Raw genomic sequence first — 17,677 nt, 5'->3', positions numbered from 1 at the left:
AAAGAATGATTTAGTAAGAAATTAAAAAAAAAAAAAAAAACGGTATTGCAACCTGCCCTGTCCCAAAACAGAGATTATGTTTAAGGCAGCACAGAATTCAGAAGACGCAAGCTTCACAGAAGGTGAGGGTGCCTGCCAGCTGCAGGCAGCTCAGGCTGGGCTGTCCCCAGGCATCACCCAGGGAGCTTTCTCCATATTGTAACTTCTGAACTCTTCTCTCTCATCTCCACTTAGCAGCCCTCACTGTCCTATCTAGTACATCTGGACTATGTTTCCATCTGAAGGGTTGGTATACACTACCAAATAAGTATATAAATGAAGCAATGTTACTTTAACAGCTACAAAGACTAAAAATACACTCACTGCAACAACGCAGTAGGGTTTCTAAAATATTTACAGATTTGCTTGTTAAACAGGCCAGGGAGAAACTTATATTGCAACCTAACTGAGTAGCTTTTCTTTTTAAAAGCAAGTATCTGTACCAAACCATTTCCAAACAAACCAGTTGCAATTGTCTTACTTCTGTGGACTCTGTTGTCCTTCATCCCTGACACAGGTTAAATGAGATCCAGAGCATTTATACAGAAATGCAGTTTCTAGATCTTCTAGTGCCTCTCAAACAGTAAGCCAGGCTGCTGGTTTTATTATGCAATACAGGAACAGGACTTTTCCTCTTTCCAACCTTTTCACTCAGTGTTTCTCAGCAGTTGTTGAGGCTGCTTTCCTATTGCTATGATGAAAACCTCCAGTGAGCACACAGTCATGTTGTCTCCCCTCTTGTATAAAGTCCTCCATAGCCCTGGCTGATGGTGAGAGCTCGGAAAAGCTAGGGAGGCTGCAGATGATTGGTGCAGACAGCATCTGCTAGGACAGGCAGAAGTACTGAAGCAGCAGCCTTGCAAGCACTGCCCCTGGGACTGCTCTCCTGGTGCCCGGGAGAGGACCAGGACCAGAAATGTTGGACCCATGTAAGTAAAGTCCCATCAAGGATCATTTCACAACCATTTCCTACCTCCCTTTCAAATCATCTTTCATGCTGCACAGCCATTTTCCCTCTACAAGGAGGAGGATGTTGAGCATGGCTGAAGGAGAGGGCCTACTCTGACTCTTAGTTGCTCTTGTTGATCTGAAAAGCAAGCTGATGGTCATCTCAAGAAAACAAGCGATGAATAACCAGCTTATTGTTGCTAGGATATCACTGCTGCAGGATGCTCTTATTTGAAACCTAACCAGCTTAAATAATGCCTGTAACAAATAAGAGAAAAAGAGAGGCAAAGGGCAAAACAGTTCTGTTCAAGCACAGCAAACTTTCTTGGGAAAAGAAGAAAGGGAAGAGGCTGGAGACAGAACAACTTTGTTAGGCAGAACCATCCCCTGCCTGCTTGGGAGGCAGAAAAACTATAAACAAACTCCCTGCATGCTCTACAAAATTAGACATACTCACTTGTAAGACAAATAGCCTAAAAAGGAATTGCAGTTTGTTGTTGTTGTTGTTTGTTTGTTTGTCTTTCCCCCGTGAGATGGAGGACTTTTCACAGGGCAGCATGCAAAGGACTGCTCCGCCTAAGTGCAGGAGGGGAGTGCCCGAGCGGCCGGGGCACGATACTTTTTGCGCCCACTGCGGATCCTGCAGGGAGGAAGCTGCAGCTCGGAAACCTTCTCGGGGCCTTGCTAAGGGAGCAAGTCCACCTCTGCTCACGTGCACTGACTATAAACAAATTCCTTTGTCACCCTACAGAGGAATATGGACTTTACGCAGCTCAGCCATGACTACGTTTATCCGTGGGTGAAATTCAGCAGCTGAGGGCTGCTCAGCAGCATGGGCTGGTGGGCGGTGAGGAGGGCAGGGGGACAGCTGGCCTGGTGTGCAGCAAGGGAAACGTTCTCTGGGCAGATGCGGGACAGGCAGTGTCTGTAGACTGAGGCACGAGGGGCTGGTGTGCTCTGCCAGCACCGCTGCCGTACACAGCCCCTGGGTCTGCTAAGGCAGCATGGATGATGGATGGGATGAGGACGGATGGATGTGTGGATAAAGGGCTGTCCTTTGCTGCCCTTTCCAGGCTGTGACATGACAGGGCAGGACAAGACGGGGGCGCCTGCAAGGGATGCCAACTCCGGGCAACTTCCAGCACTTGCTTTCCTGGAGCATGGACATGGAGGAGGGGGATTCCTCATTACCCAGCACAAAGCTGCCCTCTTGGTAATTGTGGCTTTCTTCTCAAAGCACATTAAAGGGCCTGCTGCTGTGAGACTACTGTGCGCTCTGCCTGCCACACAGTAACAGCTTCGTTCATATCGGTCACTCCGTACATTTAGTCAGGAACATCTTTCCCACTTAATTTCTTTTGCACCTATTCACACCAAGCTTCACCTGTTGTTTTAGCATTCTGCGATGAGATCTTCCAGCAAGAAATTCTATATTCGACTAGCTTAAATAATTAGGTAATGTAGATTCAATAACAGTAACACCTCCAACTCTATCTCCCTTTTCAAGATCATGTACAATCATGCTGTAGGGTGCTGACCCCAGAATAGATCTGCACGGGAGTCTATGGGTAACCTCCCCTTCACTGCAAAACCCAACCATCTGTTTCTACTCCTTCTTTTGTATCTTGTAGTGAGATACTAATTCACAAGTGCATCCAGGGCACGTATCTGAGCATTCCCGGCTCTCACAGATTGAACTAACTTGTACAAAAGTGAAACTTGATTCTCTCCAGCTCCTGAGGCTGTTTTAGAAAGATTTGCCTCATTTGTCACTTGCCACTTTCTTATATATCCTCAGGTGGTAACACCACACAAGAACTCTTTAAGTTTTTTTCCTATGGTGCTGACATACTCTAAGTGCTCTTTTACACCCTGATCCTCTATAGGCTCTGCAGATTCCCTGCCAGGGATCCTCTGAAAAATAGTTTTATTATTTCTTATGCCTCAAGCAAGTTGTTCCTCAATATTTTTTTTTTTGTGTAACTTCTTATGGTTTAACATGCAGTCTGCCAGAAACTGTACATTTTTTCTATTTGCTCATTTTGCCACAATGTCTGTTGTTGAAGAGATGTCTCTCCTTACTTCTAACAATCTACTTTACTCTGTTATTTAACCGTGTCAGCTTTTTGGGGGGTCATTTTAAAGACTTGCTCTGAGGTTTTAATCTTTAATCAATTCCCACACCACCTGCCAGCATTTTACCTTACTGATTTTACTTTTAATGTATTTTCTTATTACTATGGAGCCCTTGCCTTCAGAGTTGAACATTACCACAGTATATACTTCATCATTTCAATAGGTACTTACTGATGCAATTAATTTCATTAATTGACTGCAGTTTTTTTCAAGAGGTAGTATCACTTCTTCACTGACACAGACCTACTCTATCACCCAGTGTCATTTGTACCCTAGTGTTAAAGTGTCTCACCGATCTAAGAGTGAAGGTTGGTGACAGCCTGTATTCACTTACTGTCCAAATGTCTTTATAGGTTGGATGGTATCCAAAGAGTGAGCTGAATTTTCCACCTGTCTCACTTGGATACATAAAATTACCTCATTTATTTAGATACTGTGATTAGCCCTTGCTCATAGAAGAGTATTTTTAACACCATTTCTGTGAAGCTTCTGTCTGTGTGGGGTGTGCACTTGCCTCCATGGGAGCCTCTCTGATTCAACGCATTTGTCAGTTTATTTAAAAAACAAATCATACACATATGCTGCACATTGCCTATCTGAATATGGCATACTAATAAGTCTGCTTCAAAGATTTCTGTCTGTGTTATCTCACAGCTACAGCAATGAGAGATTTACTGGTTTAAGATATGAGTTCTGGCTCTGAAACAGAGCTGCCTCCTTTATCATAGAAAGTCAGCTCAGATTTCAGACACCTCTTCATCAACACCCATCTGGAGAGTATTTATGCTGTGCAGGTGCACACCAAGATCTCGTCATCTGGGGCTACCACCAAATAAGGCAGGCGTTTTACAATGAAGCAGAGGACGACTGAAACTGAAAACATTCTTCAGATGCTCTGAACACATTTTTCAAATGTGCTCCTGGCATTTGCTCGCTGCTCATGACCACACCAGGACGACACACCATCATGAGGAGGTGCTGTAGGTAAGGCACACTGTACGAAGCAGGCGAGGAAAGCTGCAGTATGGAAGACTACGACTAGGATATGAGCACAAGGCAAAGGCCTCCCAGCCCAGCTGGCTGCAGTCTCTAAGGAGACTGCAATCAAAACACAGAAAAAGACTGCCTTGGACCGCTGTATTTTTATTAATCTCTACGTTTTCTCCAGTGATGTTCTCAAGACTGAACACATAAATGTGAATCTCCTCTACCAATTCTGTTGCAGTTTTTTATGTTTTTACAGGGTGAGCTCATTAGGTAATTATGCTTCAGATCACTAGACGTACAGAGCTACCAGTAACCAGAGCTGGCCTGTTGCAAATGTAAAACTGTATTTGCCACCTATAATTTAACACTAAGAGGAATTATGTAATCCTAAATTTACAACATGTAGAAATGTATTAAGTAGCTGGACTCAAGCCTAGAATTCTGATGTGTCGCATAAGGAGAATTCAGCATCACTGAGATGGTGAAGGCAATCACCATCCCGGATTAAAGTTTCCTCTTCAGTTTGCAGTACAGCTCAGCAGAGTGCTCTCTGTAATGCTTAGTGGTAATGTAATAATGGTAAGTAATAATGGTAATGGTAAGTAATAATGTAATAAGTGGTAAGTGTAATGCTTAATGCACACCCACCTTGCAGTATCAGAACCCAGGGTTAAACGAATGCCTAGAAGATAGACTCTGCAGGGAGATTCACACTCATTCAGTTTTAAGAACAGAATTTGGCTCCTTCTGGAAATATATCCAACTAACATCATGGCTTATTTCCCTTTAGCTTGTGGACTTTATATAATGTGTCTTTTATATGGAAAAACTATCTGGCGTAATAATCCTATCCTGGCATCTGAAATACTAAACATGAAGTCCAATTAATTTATGACTCATTCTCTGCCCCCTTTGTGAACAACGTGTTCCTAAGTAAGTGCCATCTGTAGCACTTACACCACTTACACTTACACCAGCGAAGACCAGTCACGCTGGGACTTGTCCTGCTATATCACACAAAACTCAAGAGATACTCTTTTTTTGTATTAATGAAAAGGCAAAAAAGAACAGAAGATCCTCTGAAATCATCTTCCTGTTCTTTCGAATACATAAAAATAGGCTACTCATTTAGCAATTTAGGTAAACAGAGCATTATGAAAAGTCACTGGGGAACAAGCCTTTATGATTTCATTTCTTGATCGTTTCCTGTCTAACCAAATAAACATGAACTTAAGTGACACAGATTCTGCTATTTTTGTGCACAGAACAATTTCTTTCATACTTTTTTGAGTAAATTAATCTCCTTCCTGTCAAATTCTACGTATATTAACAGAAAATGGTTGGGGAGGGCAAAATCTCTCAAAAGCAATAAAATCTATCAAAATCTTTCATGTAAAAATGAATCTAAACAGTGATCAACTTTGATGCTTGAAGAAATGCAGGAAAGTTCCAGGGTAGGGGGTGTTCTGTTACGATAAAATGCACTTTTATACCTCTTCAAAAAGCAGACAAGAAGTCTCCTCTCCCAAAATGTCAATCCTGACCTCTACAGCAGAGCTTTTGATGAACACAAGAAGTGAAGAACATCTGTAACATTAGCAACCATCCTTACTACAGCACAATAGCTCATGAGTTGCTTGTCCATGACTGCACACAGAAAACAGCAGGCTCTCCACATTTCTCAGTCCACATTTAGTAATCAGCTGCTGCAGTGAAGTCTAGCCAAGAGTTGACCATAGCTCTGATTCTTCCTTGGTCTAGCTTCATTAGACTACTTCTATTCCTCAGCAGCTCAGAAAGCAGAAGGGCAGCATTTTCAAAATGACCTGTAGACTTATAGAATGGAGACATCCTCAGATATATTCTCCTATATCCTGCAAGTGACTTAGGAGCCTTGATGCTTTGAAGAAATCTTAGCGACCTTCTGAAAAAAGTCTTAGCACTTACTCTTCTTTCATTTAATACATAGGTCCTTAATTCTATATACACAACAGCTACCAAGTGCAGCCCCTCTTTTCTCACTCTTCCTAGCACACCAACCTCACTACTGTCCACGATTAATACTTACTTATGTCTACACCTTCCTTTGGCATCTGCCTCCTTTGGAAATCCTCGGACTCCCTTGGTTCTCCCCAGTCACCTCCATGAACCACTCTCTGCTTTATACTTGTACAATCTGCTTGTGGCTGCCCGTTCCACCTTCCACTCTCCTCAGATACTGTCCACTTCAATATGTCTGACAACTACAGTTTCAAACTCTACTTGGTTCTAGTTCCCCCAAACATCCTTCAAAACCATCCTTTCACCATTAATAGCAGCAAGTGCAATTTCTTCTTCTTTCTTTCATACACTTCATGGTCTCAACCTTTCAAGCCCTGCTGCCCATACAACTCCATTTCCTGGCCACTTTCAGAGCCTGCAGGCTTTCTGCCTATACATTACAGCCTGTAAGGCAATAGTGAGTTCTTAGCACTTCATGCTAAATGCAGAGGTAAAAGCAAAAAGCAATGAGAGAAGTATCTGTACTGATTATGCCTGTGTAGCTCAGAGATGAGTCTTCTGTACCTGCTGGAGGGGCCAAGGAAAGCAGCTGTAAAAGAGAGCCTTAGGGACTTGTACTTGACTTCTAAGTATGAAGAAAAGAATGAACCAACAGCAGCTAGAAACAGCTGGGGCCTTTAGGCTCCTGGAAACCAATTTTAAAGCTATTAAAGGTACGATGAGTTAATTGAGAAAGAAGGCTACCTAAACAGTTAAGCAGCAACCTTCAGGAAAGTCAGCTGCTCACACGTGGGATGTATTGTTTCAAATTTGAGCATATAAATACTAGATCTTCCTCTTCAATGACTATTTGGGAATTCTGCCTCTTGCTCCTAAAGATGGAAATGGAATCTTCTGTTTGCTTGACCCTGAAGACAGAGGAAGTTAGGGACTTTATTTATTTAACCCTAAGACATGGGAACTTCTGGAACATTGTCACTTCACAAAGAGTTGCTTATTTTTATTTTCCTTCTCAGCCTTTGTGAGTTCTGTTTGCCTTACAAACCTTTCACACACAGTTTGCAACCAACCTTGGACATCTGTGAGTAGCTTTGGAAGTGACTGTCAGTTAAAAGAACGTTCTTTGTAACTGCATAGAAATATTCAAGCTGCTTGCTCTCCAGTTTTGATCAAAAAGCCTTACCACGAGATTTATTATTGACCATTTTAATTGGAATGTGCATTATTTCAGAGCATTTCCAAAGTCTCTGTTACATCATTGTGATGAGGAATGCTAAAAAAACAGGGATGAGGGAAGTGGTAGGAATGAGAAGCTGGCCAATACAACAAAGCAGATGGACTTTGTGAAACACTCACAGTATTATTTTTAAGAGCTTATTTGGCAGTCGAAGTTCATTACAGAAAGCATCCCTTACAGAACTCTACCAAGAACATGCAAATTATAAAGGCCCAGGCACACAAACAATTATCTTAAAGGCAGATTGAAGACAGAAAGACAAATCCATTGTGGGTCATTACATTAAGGACACATCCAGAATATCCAGAATAGAAAATTCAAACCACTCTCTGTCATGGTGTAGAAGATAGCATTCAAAATTTATGCCAATTCCCAGAAAATTAGGTGAGGAACTTAAGACTTATCTGCTGGCCTTGTTTATTTCCACGTAATCCTTGAATTATTCTGTTCAACATCCTTATTGTTTACTCTCTCCTTTCAGCAGCTCTTTCTCAGATTAATGGACACTCATGACTAAGTACCCTATTGGTAACTTATTCCATGTTGTAGCAAACGCACTGACCTGCAACAAGCAATTTCCAAGTAAACAGCTTCTGCTCCCGACTTTGCTAGGGGCTCCAGTAAGAGGGTAGAGATCCCTTTACCTCCAGATCACTGAAGACCCCTGTCATGCCTATCTGAAGGTTGGACATTAGCCCTTACGTGAAATAACAGGCAGTTTGCAATTCAGTCCCCATCTGGTTGATTTCTTTATGGAAAATAGTCTGATATCTCATACTAACAGTGGCATCGCACCTTTGTTATCTGTAACTGGCAGAAAGGCCAAGAGCTCTAACTGTGCTCCTCCCAAGGTGGCATTTTACAAGTTAATACGCTTGAGATACTGGACAAGGCAAACAGGAGCCATGGAGAAAAAAAGGAACCACTGAGGCCTCATTGTGCCAATATCTCCCTGGCAGAAACTGGTTGTCCCCAGGACTAACACAGGAGACCCAATCAGGAAGAGCAGACAGCCTGAGACAGGAGAGGACCACAGGCCTAGTGGCTTCACAGAGATGCTCATTTTGGGGTAGAGTACCGTGAGTCTATAATGTAAGAAAGCCCAGGCTTCCTTTTGTGGGGGATATAGGGAATAATGCACTTCAAGCTGCTAGAAAGGATAGGAGGGAAAGTGACCTGGAAGAAAGCTAATTAGCAGAGGGTATGGACAACTCCTTGAACAGAAGTCTGCCACTCTCCAGAACAATACAATCATGGGAAAAGGCATGCCTGAAATACCAGCTGGCAAATAGACCAGGGAGGACCTCAGTCAAACAGAGAAAGAATATTAATATTCTGGCGTTCAATACATGAAGCTGGAAAATGCTTCCTCTAGGGACCCCAACAGAAGACAAAAGTTAAAGGCCGTTCTTTTTACTTCCATATAGCAACAGATCACAGCCTTTGAGAGTCTCCATGACTGTGGCCCCCGCAGATCAGCAGAGCTACACCGTTGCCCACCCCCGAATACCTAGGACAACACCTAACAGGCTTTAGGACGAGACTTGTCTCCTGTACAGTCCAGGCAAGAGGATCTCTCTAGGAGCTTTCCCATGAAGTCTCTCACTTTTGTTCGGCTGAGTGTGAAAACGCCAAGCCTCAATTTAGAGACAGCAAATGATGGATGGCCTTCCACACGTGATGAATTTTTTTGCACAGGGCTCCTAAGAAGGAAGGAGGCCCTTTTGGTCTTTGTCTGTGCTGTTGCTGAGGCCACCACTATTCACACTGAGTATACATCTTTATGGACATTTACAGCTATTCCTACTGGGAAGAAAGGGCAGGCAGTAAAAATGCAAACACAGAATCTAATCCTAGGGAGAAATGTAGTAATGAAAGTGGCTTCTTTGGCTAAATTTTGATTGCTATCTCCTACCCCGAATGACTGTACTTATGTTCTCACTTTTGCATACTGCAGGGAGAGGTTGTGTGTGCCATGCTGCAGATACCCTGCAGAGACAGAAGGCCTGTACTTGGGGTAGCAAGAGCGACTTGGTTATGCTGTACTCTATAGATTATTGCGATACAAAGATCAACGTTATAACCCACTGCATTTTTTATAGCAGTTAAGTAAATACAAGGCTAATGGCAGATGTTTTCATTTAAACTTCAAGGAAGGCACCGCCTATATGTCAGTTTGGAATCAGTGTAATAAGCCAACAAGACCCTGACTTACAATAAAAGCAAATGTAGGAATGAAATCTACTGGAGACTTAACTGGTCTCAAGTGCATAGTTAGATTTCTAAAATAATAGCTACAATCCAGCATAACAAACATGACTTGCTTAAAAACAAAAGCTAGAATTTAACTGTTAACTGTAGTAGGTTTTCATTCCCATGAGAAACTGTATGATGTTTCTTCTTGGAATAACATCTTTTTTAAAGCATACCAATGGTGCCCTCTAAACCATGTGCAGTGGGACTAAGACTACCCACTTTTGTTTTTTTCCCCCAGGTATGCAGCACTGAGGTCCTTAAAGTCCCATCAGATGGATTTTATATGAATACTTCTTGCGTCTTCAAACATTGCTGGGGATTTGTCTTTCACTGATTGTGGGAGGTCAGAGAGAGTTGCGCTGAGTGATGGCAGCCAAGGAAAAAATGGGAGAAGGATGAAAGACAGTGAAAGCATCTGGGAAGGCAGACATGGAGGAACTGATAGCAAGCACTGTCTGTGAGTTGTGGGAGATGGCCCAGGAAGTTTGGAGGGGGCTTGAAACAGAGTGGGGAAGAGGGAATTGGTGGGAGGGGAAGGATCAACGTGTAATAACTTCCTATAAGTTTTTTTTTTAATTAACACTAAAACATGTTTTAGAGTCCTCATGCACTCATGCACCTGCACAGCAGCCTGCAGTGGGGATTTCACTGGCTATCTCCAAGCTCACAGAGAAGAGCATGCGGCAGTTTGGGCTGAGCATGCAAAGGGGCACATAGGTTCTTTACAGGTTCTTTACAAGGTAATGCCCTTTTTTATTTTGCAATACACAAGAGGTAAATAACTGTTCTCAAGCTTTTGTCTTGAAAATTAATAATATTTTTCTGCTTTGTATAATATTGTTTGCTTAAAGTTCCATTATATTGAATGCACACGTGTACGCATAAACGCATATGCCTACTACAAAATTTTCTGTTAAGATTTGCTATCAGCTGAAAAGCACTAGAGCTGCCACTGGTCAGATTTATGTCATTTTTCTCCAAGAGGAATTTTGAAAAACTTTCCAAACTATAAACTAGATTCAGTTTTGTATACTGGTGAAAACAGCTGGATAAATCTTGCTGAAGCAAGTCGTTAATCTCCATGGAGTCACCAAGGACAGTGAATGACAATTCAGTTTGGTTGTTGACCTTTGTCTCCACCTGTTCTCTGTCTGGATCACTGTTGCTGTTGGTGGGAACTGCTCAAGCTCGCTAAAGGCAGAGTCTCTAACTGAGCTCAGAAGGCACTCAAGCAGTCAAAGAGCAGTCAGAAAAGGATGAGAGTCCTGTTGGGAAGAGGCTGTCCAAGCTGTTCAGTGTTCTCTACTGAACTGTATGTTGTTTCACATTTGAAAATAGTGTCAAGGGTAAACTTTAGAACCTAAAGTAAAATAAAGAACCTATAGAAAAAAGCAAGCGAAGAACTCTGAAAATGTTTCAAAGTAAACACTGCTTCACTTGCATTCCCTTATCTGCTCTGCCAGGATTGTAGCAGCAAAATGAAAGGGCAAGCAAGTGGAAGTGGCAAAGGTTTCCCTTCTTCCACAAAGATCTGGCTAAAGCATGAGAAGAAGCAGGATGGGACAAGTTCTTTCCTGAAGACTTTGTTAACTCCTCACAGACAGACCTAGCCTCCCTCCAGCAGCCAATTCTCTGCAGGTGGGCAGAGAATTAAGGTGGGCTTAAAAGAACAGCAGACAGCTGGGAGAAGCACTTTGTTGTCAGCCAGCTTCCAGATGCTTGTTCAGGACACGCTCAATCCCTGCGGAGGCAGGATAGGGCGGAGGAGCAGTGCTTTGAAAGAAGAGAGAAAGGCTGTTCTTCAGGCAGCACTTCTGGGAGAACAGTCTCCTCCAGGTAATCCACTAAAAATCAAGTTTAAATTTTAAACCAAGTTATCTACCGTCTCCTTTATATCTTGTAATATCTTTCCTAGCATTTGGCTGAGTGTCACAGATGAAGCAGTGTTTGATGCCATTGTTTACTTAAAGCTGCTCTATGTCTGCTGTGTTTCAACATCTCTGCCCAAATCCCTGGACACCTGTTACTTCCTGGATTATGCTGGTGTTTTCAAGAAAAGAAAGACTGACCTCAACGAACTATAATCTCATGTTGTTTCATCATTAATAATGTGATTTAGCACTGGATTCTGATAGGTATTTTCCAAATTATATTTACTCTGAAAACTGAAAAGTTATTTCACTTATAGTAAGACTGAGTAACACTTCATGATGAAATACTTTCTAAATTAGAAATAGAGTTCACTTTTTAAGTGATAAAGTATCCATTTGCATGAGATAATTCAGCTCAGCCAGAAAAAGATTCTTGCAATGGACAAGAAAAGAGAGTTTCAGGCAGAAAAATGCCAAAAATAATTCTGATACAACCTAACAAAAATTTTCCTAAGATAGCTAGTTATATATTATCACGTTTGACTTGCCATACTGCATGGGAAAATGTAATTATTAAAATGTTGGAAGCCTGAGCTGATTTTTTTTTTTTTTTTAGTTTATGGAAATTCTGTATCATCAGACAATGTTTTCAGCATGTTGAATTTAACAAAACATTTGGGCTCATGATTCATTTATGCTGTAAAGCAAGCAACTTTTTAAAAGGCATTACATTGTGTAGATAATCAGAAAGAGAAGTTCATACTGTTACCGGGTTCACAATGTGTTTGCACATTGTGCACATCATCAACACTCTGATGGTGATTCTGCACCCCAAAGATATCTTAACGTGGCAGTTCCTAACCACGTGAATTAATGACATATGATTTGTGCCCTATCTCTCATGGGGGTCTAAAATGGAGATCATGAATGCTTCTGATCACTAGTAATCCTGTGTCCTCAATGCAAAGCTGTTTTCTCTAGTCCTGCAGCACTTTAATGTGATTACTATCAGTACTGACCATATAGTGCTGGGTTGTACTCCTACTGACTATTGTACAACATAGTGGTGAACAGCTGAGGAAGTTGAGGGAAGGCAGTCAGCATCCTAATAAATCAGTAAGGCCAAGAAATCTGCCCTACTAGGCAGGAGCAGGAGGAGCCCAAGTGAGAGGGCAGGAAGCAGGGCAGGCAGTGAGCAGGTTACATCTGTGGGATTACAATAGAGTCCTCTTGCAAAGGGCAAGAACAAGTGTTCCCCCCCCCCCCCCCCCCGCCCCCATTCTTAAGGTGAAAAAGTGAAGCTGATTTTTGAGGTCTGCAAGGTTGGCATGACAGGCCAAGGACTGAGGATGGGGCATGTTACTAGGTTTATTATATTGACATCAGACAGTTGAAACTCAGCATCCACAAAGGGATGGATTTTATTACATAACGTTCTACAATTGTTTTACCTAAGTAGTGCCAACCTTTTTGACCACAAGCTAAATGTCTAATATTTAATCAGAGTACAAGCTGTGGAGTGCTTTAAAGTGAAGATGAAGTTCAAATACAAAAGTGAAAGCTAATGCTGTGCTAGCTTTGCCTTTGTCTTCTCAAATTCCCTTGAAGTTTCAACAAAACTTTCAGCAGAATCATCACTAGCTGGAAGAACAGGGAGTTAATGTGATTCAGATCAACTGGTATAGGTGATCAGGTAGTAAAATAGGAGGCTGTTTGTTTCATTTGGGATCGAATCTGTTCCCTAATCCTCAGGATTCCAGAAGAAAGGGGTGATGAATTAATTCAGCTGAATGACATGCTATGAAATTCTAGCTGGACATACAGGGGACTGTGAGGGACTATCCAGTATTCAGACACAGCAGGCCACATAAACCCAGTAGGCTGATAGTTAATTTTCTTGAAACTGAGTATATCAAAGTAAGACAAATAGCCAGGAAAAAATCTCTGAGAAGCAACAGCCAAAAAAAAAAAAAAAAAAGGGAGGGGGGAGGTGGCAAAAACCTGCAAGCAGCCTGGTGGCTGATCTCAAATAGTCCGTCAGACGCCCAGGTAGCATGTGGGTTGTAATTTAAAAAGGAAACAAAGTGATCCTAACTCCCACCCTGTAAGGATCATTGGGAAGGCTAAGGAGGCCTCACAGTGTAGAGGCTTGCATTTAGCTTATCCAGATGAGCATATGAAAGCCCAGAGAACATGGCAGGTCAAATGTGAAGACAAGATCAGAAGAGCCAAAGAGGAGCTCCCTTTCAGAAGAGGCTCTAAATGGTAATAAAGAGTTCTTTAAAAACCCCCAAAGCAGGAAGGTAGTCAGTGAATCAGTGGGAGTACCTGGTGAGCAATACGGAAAAGTGGCACTCAAGAGTGATAAGGCCACAGCAGAGAAACTCAGTGAATTCTTTGTTTTGGAATTCACTGCTGAAGGTGCTGGAGAAAGGCCCTGCACCCAGTGCAATCTTCGCAGCCACCAAGTTAGAGGAGCTAGATCAAAATGAAATACCCCTAATGAGCTATACATAAATCACCAGGGCTGGATGGCGTCACCCCAGAGCCCTGAAGGAGGTAGAATAAGAGACTGCAGAACTGCTGGCCAAGGCGTGTGGCCTCTCATTACAGTCACAGTGACCAGGCCTTGGCAGCTTGCCAGCCTCCCAGCTCCAGAGGGGACCCTGGGAACTACAGCTCAGTGATGAGGAAGTTTGATTTCTTTTTCAAAGCTACCACAGGCACTTGGTCTCAGTTTGGTTTCCATATACAAGTTGGGCACATTTCTTTGAAATTACTCTCCAATCATTCTCTTTCATGTTTTGGACTTACCATTGATGTTTACAGCTGGCAATACTATAGACATCTTTGGTCTTCTGGTCTTGTTATGTGTTGTGGCTGGCAATAACAGGTGGTCCTAGAAAACAGGGGAAAAGATGTGTTAAATCTACCCTGGCAGCACAGAGCTGGGAAAATTCCACCACATTCTCTGTTATAGGCATTCCACATAAAACTATTTACGACAGCTTAGCAATTTCAAATTGTCGAGAGAGTCTTCCAGAAGTCAAAGCAATTGCTCATGCTGTGTAACCAAGAAGAAATCCCTATCGCATGTGGAAGAATATGAAAAAGCCTTGATCATGTGGAAAGGGATGGAAACTACTATTCGGTTCTGGTTCAACAGAGCACTTACGTATATGATTAAAGTAATTTAACTTGACTTCAATGATATTTAAACATGTGGTTAAGAGCTTTGTTGAACTGGAGCCTTTACTGCCAGTGCTGTTTGCTTTACATATAAATGTAATTTTGCTATATCTGTCTCAAGGTCTACACCACATGTCTCTTCCAGCAGGACCATATCAGTCAGGGTTGTGATGGGGTGTGAAATGTGAGCTCTGCTGACAAAATCTAACCAGGAAGTTTGAAGTGAAAGTTGTTTTTGCCAGAGTATTTTATTTCAGCTGTGAGCTGGCTGCGTGCAGTAGGAAAGAAATGTTCAAACCAACTGTGCTGGGTTTTAGCAGTAAAAGCTGTATCTGCAGGAGGAACCCTAATGTGGACCTGACCTTCAAGGAAAAATTTCCTCCGTGTTTTTGTTAACTGTTACTGAAGTGAATTTGCTGGATTTGCAGCCTGGGAAAATATGTTCCTTATCAACAGAACTAACAGAGCATAAGGTGCCAGCCCAGGCATCTCTAATATTGTACTGTGCTGATCTAGATGGACCAAAGATCACTAAGGACAAGGGCAGCTTCCCCTCACTTCCGAAGGTTAGCTTTTCTCATAGAAGGCTGCTTCACTACCCCACCTCAAAACACAGTGGGCATTGTGAGCGAGCAGTATTTGTTCTCTCTTAGTAAACTTGCTCCCAATGTCACTGGAAAGAATGAAAAGCAGCAAGTGCTACTATGTCACATACATGGGTACTAGTTCTCCTAAAGCCCATCTGAACATCTGCCTTTTACCAGACGTCTATCTCAAATTGATTAAAAAAAAAAAAAAGAACAAGTTTGATATTCTCATCTTGTATTTCCCCATCTGTAAAACTCCCACTGTATTTTAGAAAACTGGCAACTCAGAAAGGCTTTACAGGAAGCTCTTTGGTTAAAGGTAAGAAGAGGCGCACACACACACACCCTATGCTTTTTGAACAAGGTTACCTTTCAGCAGAGTGAATTATACTTTCTTCAGGACAGAAGTTGTTAGCTTCTTAATTTTAAGATAACTACATTCTTCCCATTTAAAAATCTAAATATTGTTATGTCTAAGATTCAGGGTACTGAGTTAAACACCATTAGGTGTTAAATATATCAATAATATTTTGTACATACATTTCAGAAATATCATCCTGTTCTTTCCCCCACAAAGAAAAAAAAAACCCAGATGACTAACCATGAGAAGAGAAAATGACTTAAATAAGTGAATCTAATTAAAAACATCTTAGTACCAAAATTATAAAACCAGTCTCATATAACCATTCTCAGACAACATATGTAATTCCCATTTCACTCCTGAACTGCTGAGATTGAGAAAACACGCTATAAGACAATGAACTTCACAGAAAAATTCTGAAGTTCAAAGGAGCATATGTCCCAAGGAAACAGCCTAAAGATAAGATAGCCATTAGATGTACATTTTGTAACAGTGTCCTTGTCATGATTTGAGGTCTATTTTTAACAGCACTTTAAAAAGGCTTGTTTCTTCTTAATTTTTGAATGCTTCTGAGAAGCCATAACACTGAGTGTTATCTAGCAAGAAAAAACAAGCACTGCAAATTACAACTACTATTTTTTTTGCTAACACACTTCAAGAGTGGTAAATGAATTGATACTAACTTAGTTTTGCTTATAATGGCACCTTTATTTACTGCATGTATGAAATGTGAAGGCGTACTTGGCTAATATGTTAAGAGCTATCACAAAGACTTTGTGATCTGAATACCTCTACGGAAATAAACCACAGATGACAGTGATGACAGAAATACCAAATGACTGCATAGCACCAAAACAAAGAAAATTCCTCCTTCCCCCCCTCTATCATTACCTCCTTGGCTGGCCCTTTAAAAAACATTTTAGGGCAAAACAGCAGTTTGAAAGGTTAGAGGGAGAACCTGGGAGCACCCAGCAGAGGTTACCAAGTTGGTAAGCGGTCCGGAGCGTGGCGCATCTGCCTACAGGGAGAGGCGAGAGAGCTGCGCTTGCTCGTTCCGGCAGTGAGGACGCCAAGGGGCAGCCTAACAGCAGCTCACCACTACCTGAAGAGTAACTAAAACGATAACGGAACAAACTCTTCCATGTAGTGCCAAGTGATACAGCTGGGGGCAATGGCCACAAGCTGTACCACAGCAGGTTCGGGTTGGACATCTGGAAAGACTTTTTCATGAAGATGGTGGTACAGTCCTGGAACAGGTCAACAGAGAGCTAGGGGATCTCTGTGCTTGGAGGCTTTCCAGACTTGGCTAGACAGAGCCATGGATGCCCTTACTTAGAGCTGGCAATAGTTCCACTTCAAGTAGAAAGTTGGACTAGGGATCCCCAGAGCTTTTCCTCACCCAACATTTCTCTGATCCTGTGCACGCTTCTTGTAGACCACAAGGCAGATGCTGGCAGTAACAGCTTCTTTCAAGAGCTCTTGGTAATTCCAGAGGCAGTGCTAACACCTTGGGCTGGTCCAGCATAGCCAAACTATATGCATTAATGCTGCTGGACAGGTTCAGATTCCATCAAACTTATTTTCTGAAAACAAACAATAGTTTATTCTAAGCCTGGTGTTCAAAATGGGATATAAAATGCACCTTTTTTTATTCAGTCCCAACTAGAAGCCAATATATACTTTTAATAATATGAGTTAGACTTAATTTCAACTAATTTTAGACTTCTGTGAATTGTCTTTCTAGAGTTGTGAAGAAGAAACCTCACGGCTTATAACCACTTTCTCTCCTTCCTCATAATTTCTGCTTAACAACAAAATCAGCAAGTAGTCTTCTGCTGGATCAGCCAACTGATGGGGCTCAAGGAGGGGGCTGGAGCTCTTCCCAGGGCTGCTGTGATCATGTGGCAGGAGCAGGGAGGGAAAAAGGCCTCCCTATTTTGGTAGCAGTGAGTAGTGCAATTGGTTTAGATATTTGGCCTAAGTCTAAACTTAACATGTAGACTATCTAGTTGATGTCATGAAATGGTCACCTCTCATTTCGCTCTATCCTAAGATAGCTCAGAGA

General features: G+C 42.0%; 1 protein-coding gene across 6 annotated transcripts in view; it reads right to left on the bottom strand.

Annotated features, from left to right (window-relative positions):
* ATF6 (activating transcription factor 6) overlaps positions 1-17,677 on the bottom strand; it is an 86,878-nt gene that overhangs the window by 8,301 nt on the left and 60,900 nt on the right. For all 6 annotated transcript variants that reach the window (XM_062581402.1, XM_062581403.1, XM_062581404.1 and 3 more), the window contains one exon: positions 14,290-14,374. In XM_062581402.1, coding sequence (XP_062437386.1) covers positions 14,290-14,374 — 85 coding nt within the window. The remainder of the gene's footprint in view (positions 1-14,289; positions 14,375-17,677) is intronic.

Source organism: Rhea pennata, chromosome 8, assembly GCF_028389875.1.
Source record: "Rhea pennata isolate bPtePen1 chromosome 8, bPtePen1.pri, whole genome shotgun sequence".
Classification (NCBI taxonomy): Eukaryota; Metazoa; Chordata; class Aves; order Rheiformes; family Rheidae; genus Rhea; species Rhea pennata.
The sequence above is the reverse complement of the archived record's forward strand: the minus strand, read 5'-3'. Positions and strand labels throughout refer to the sequence as shown.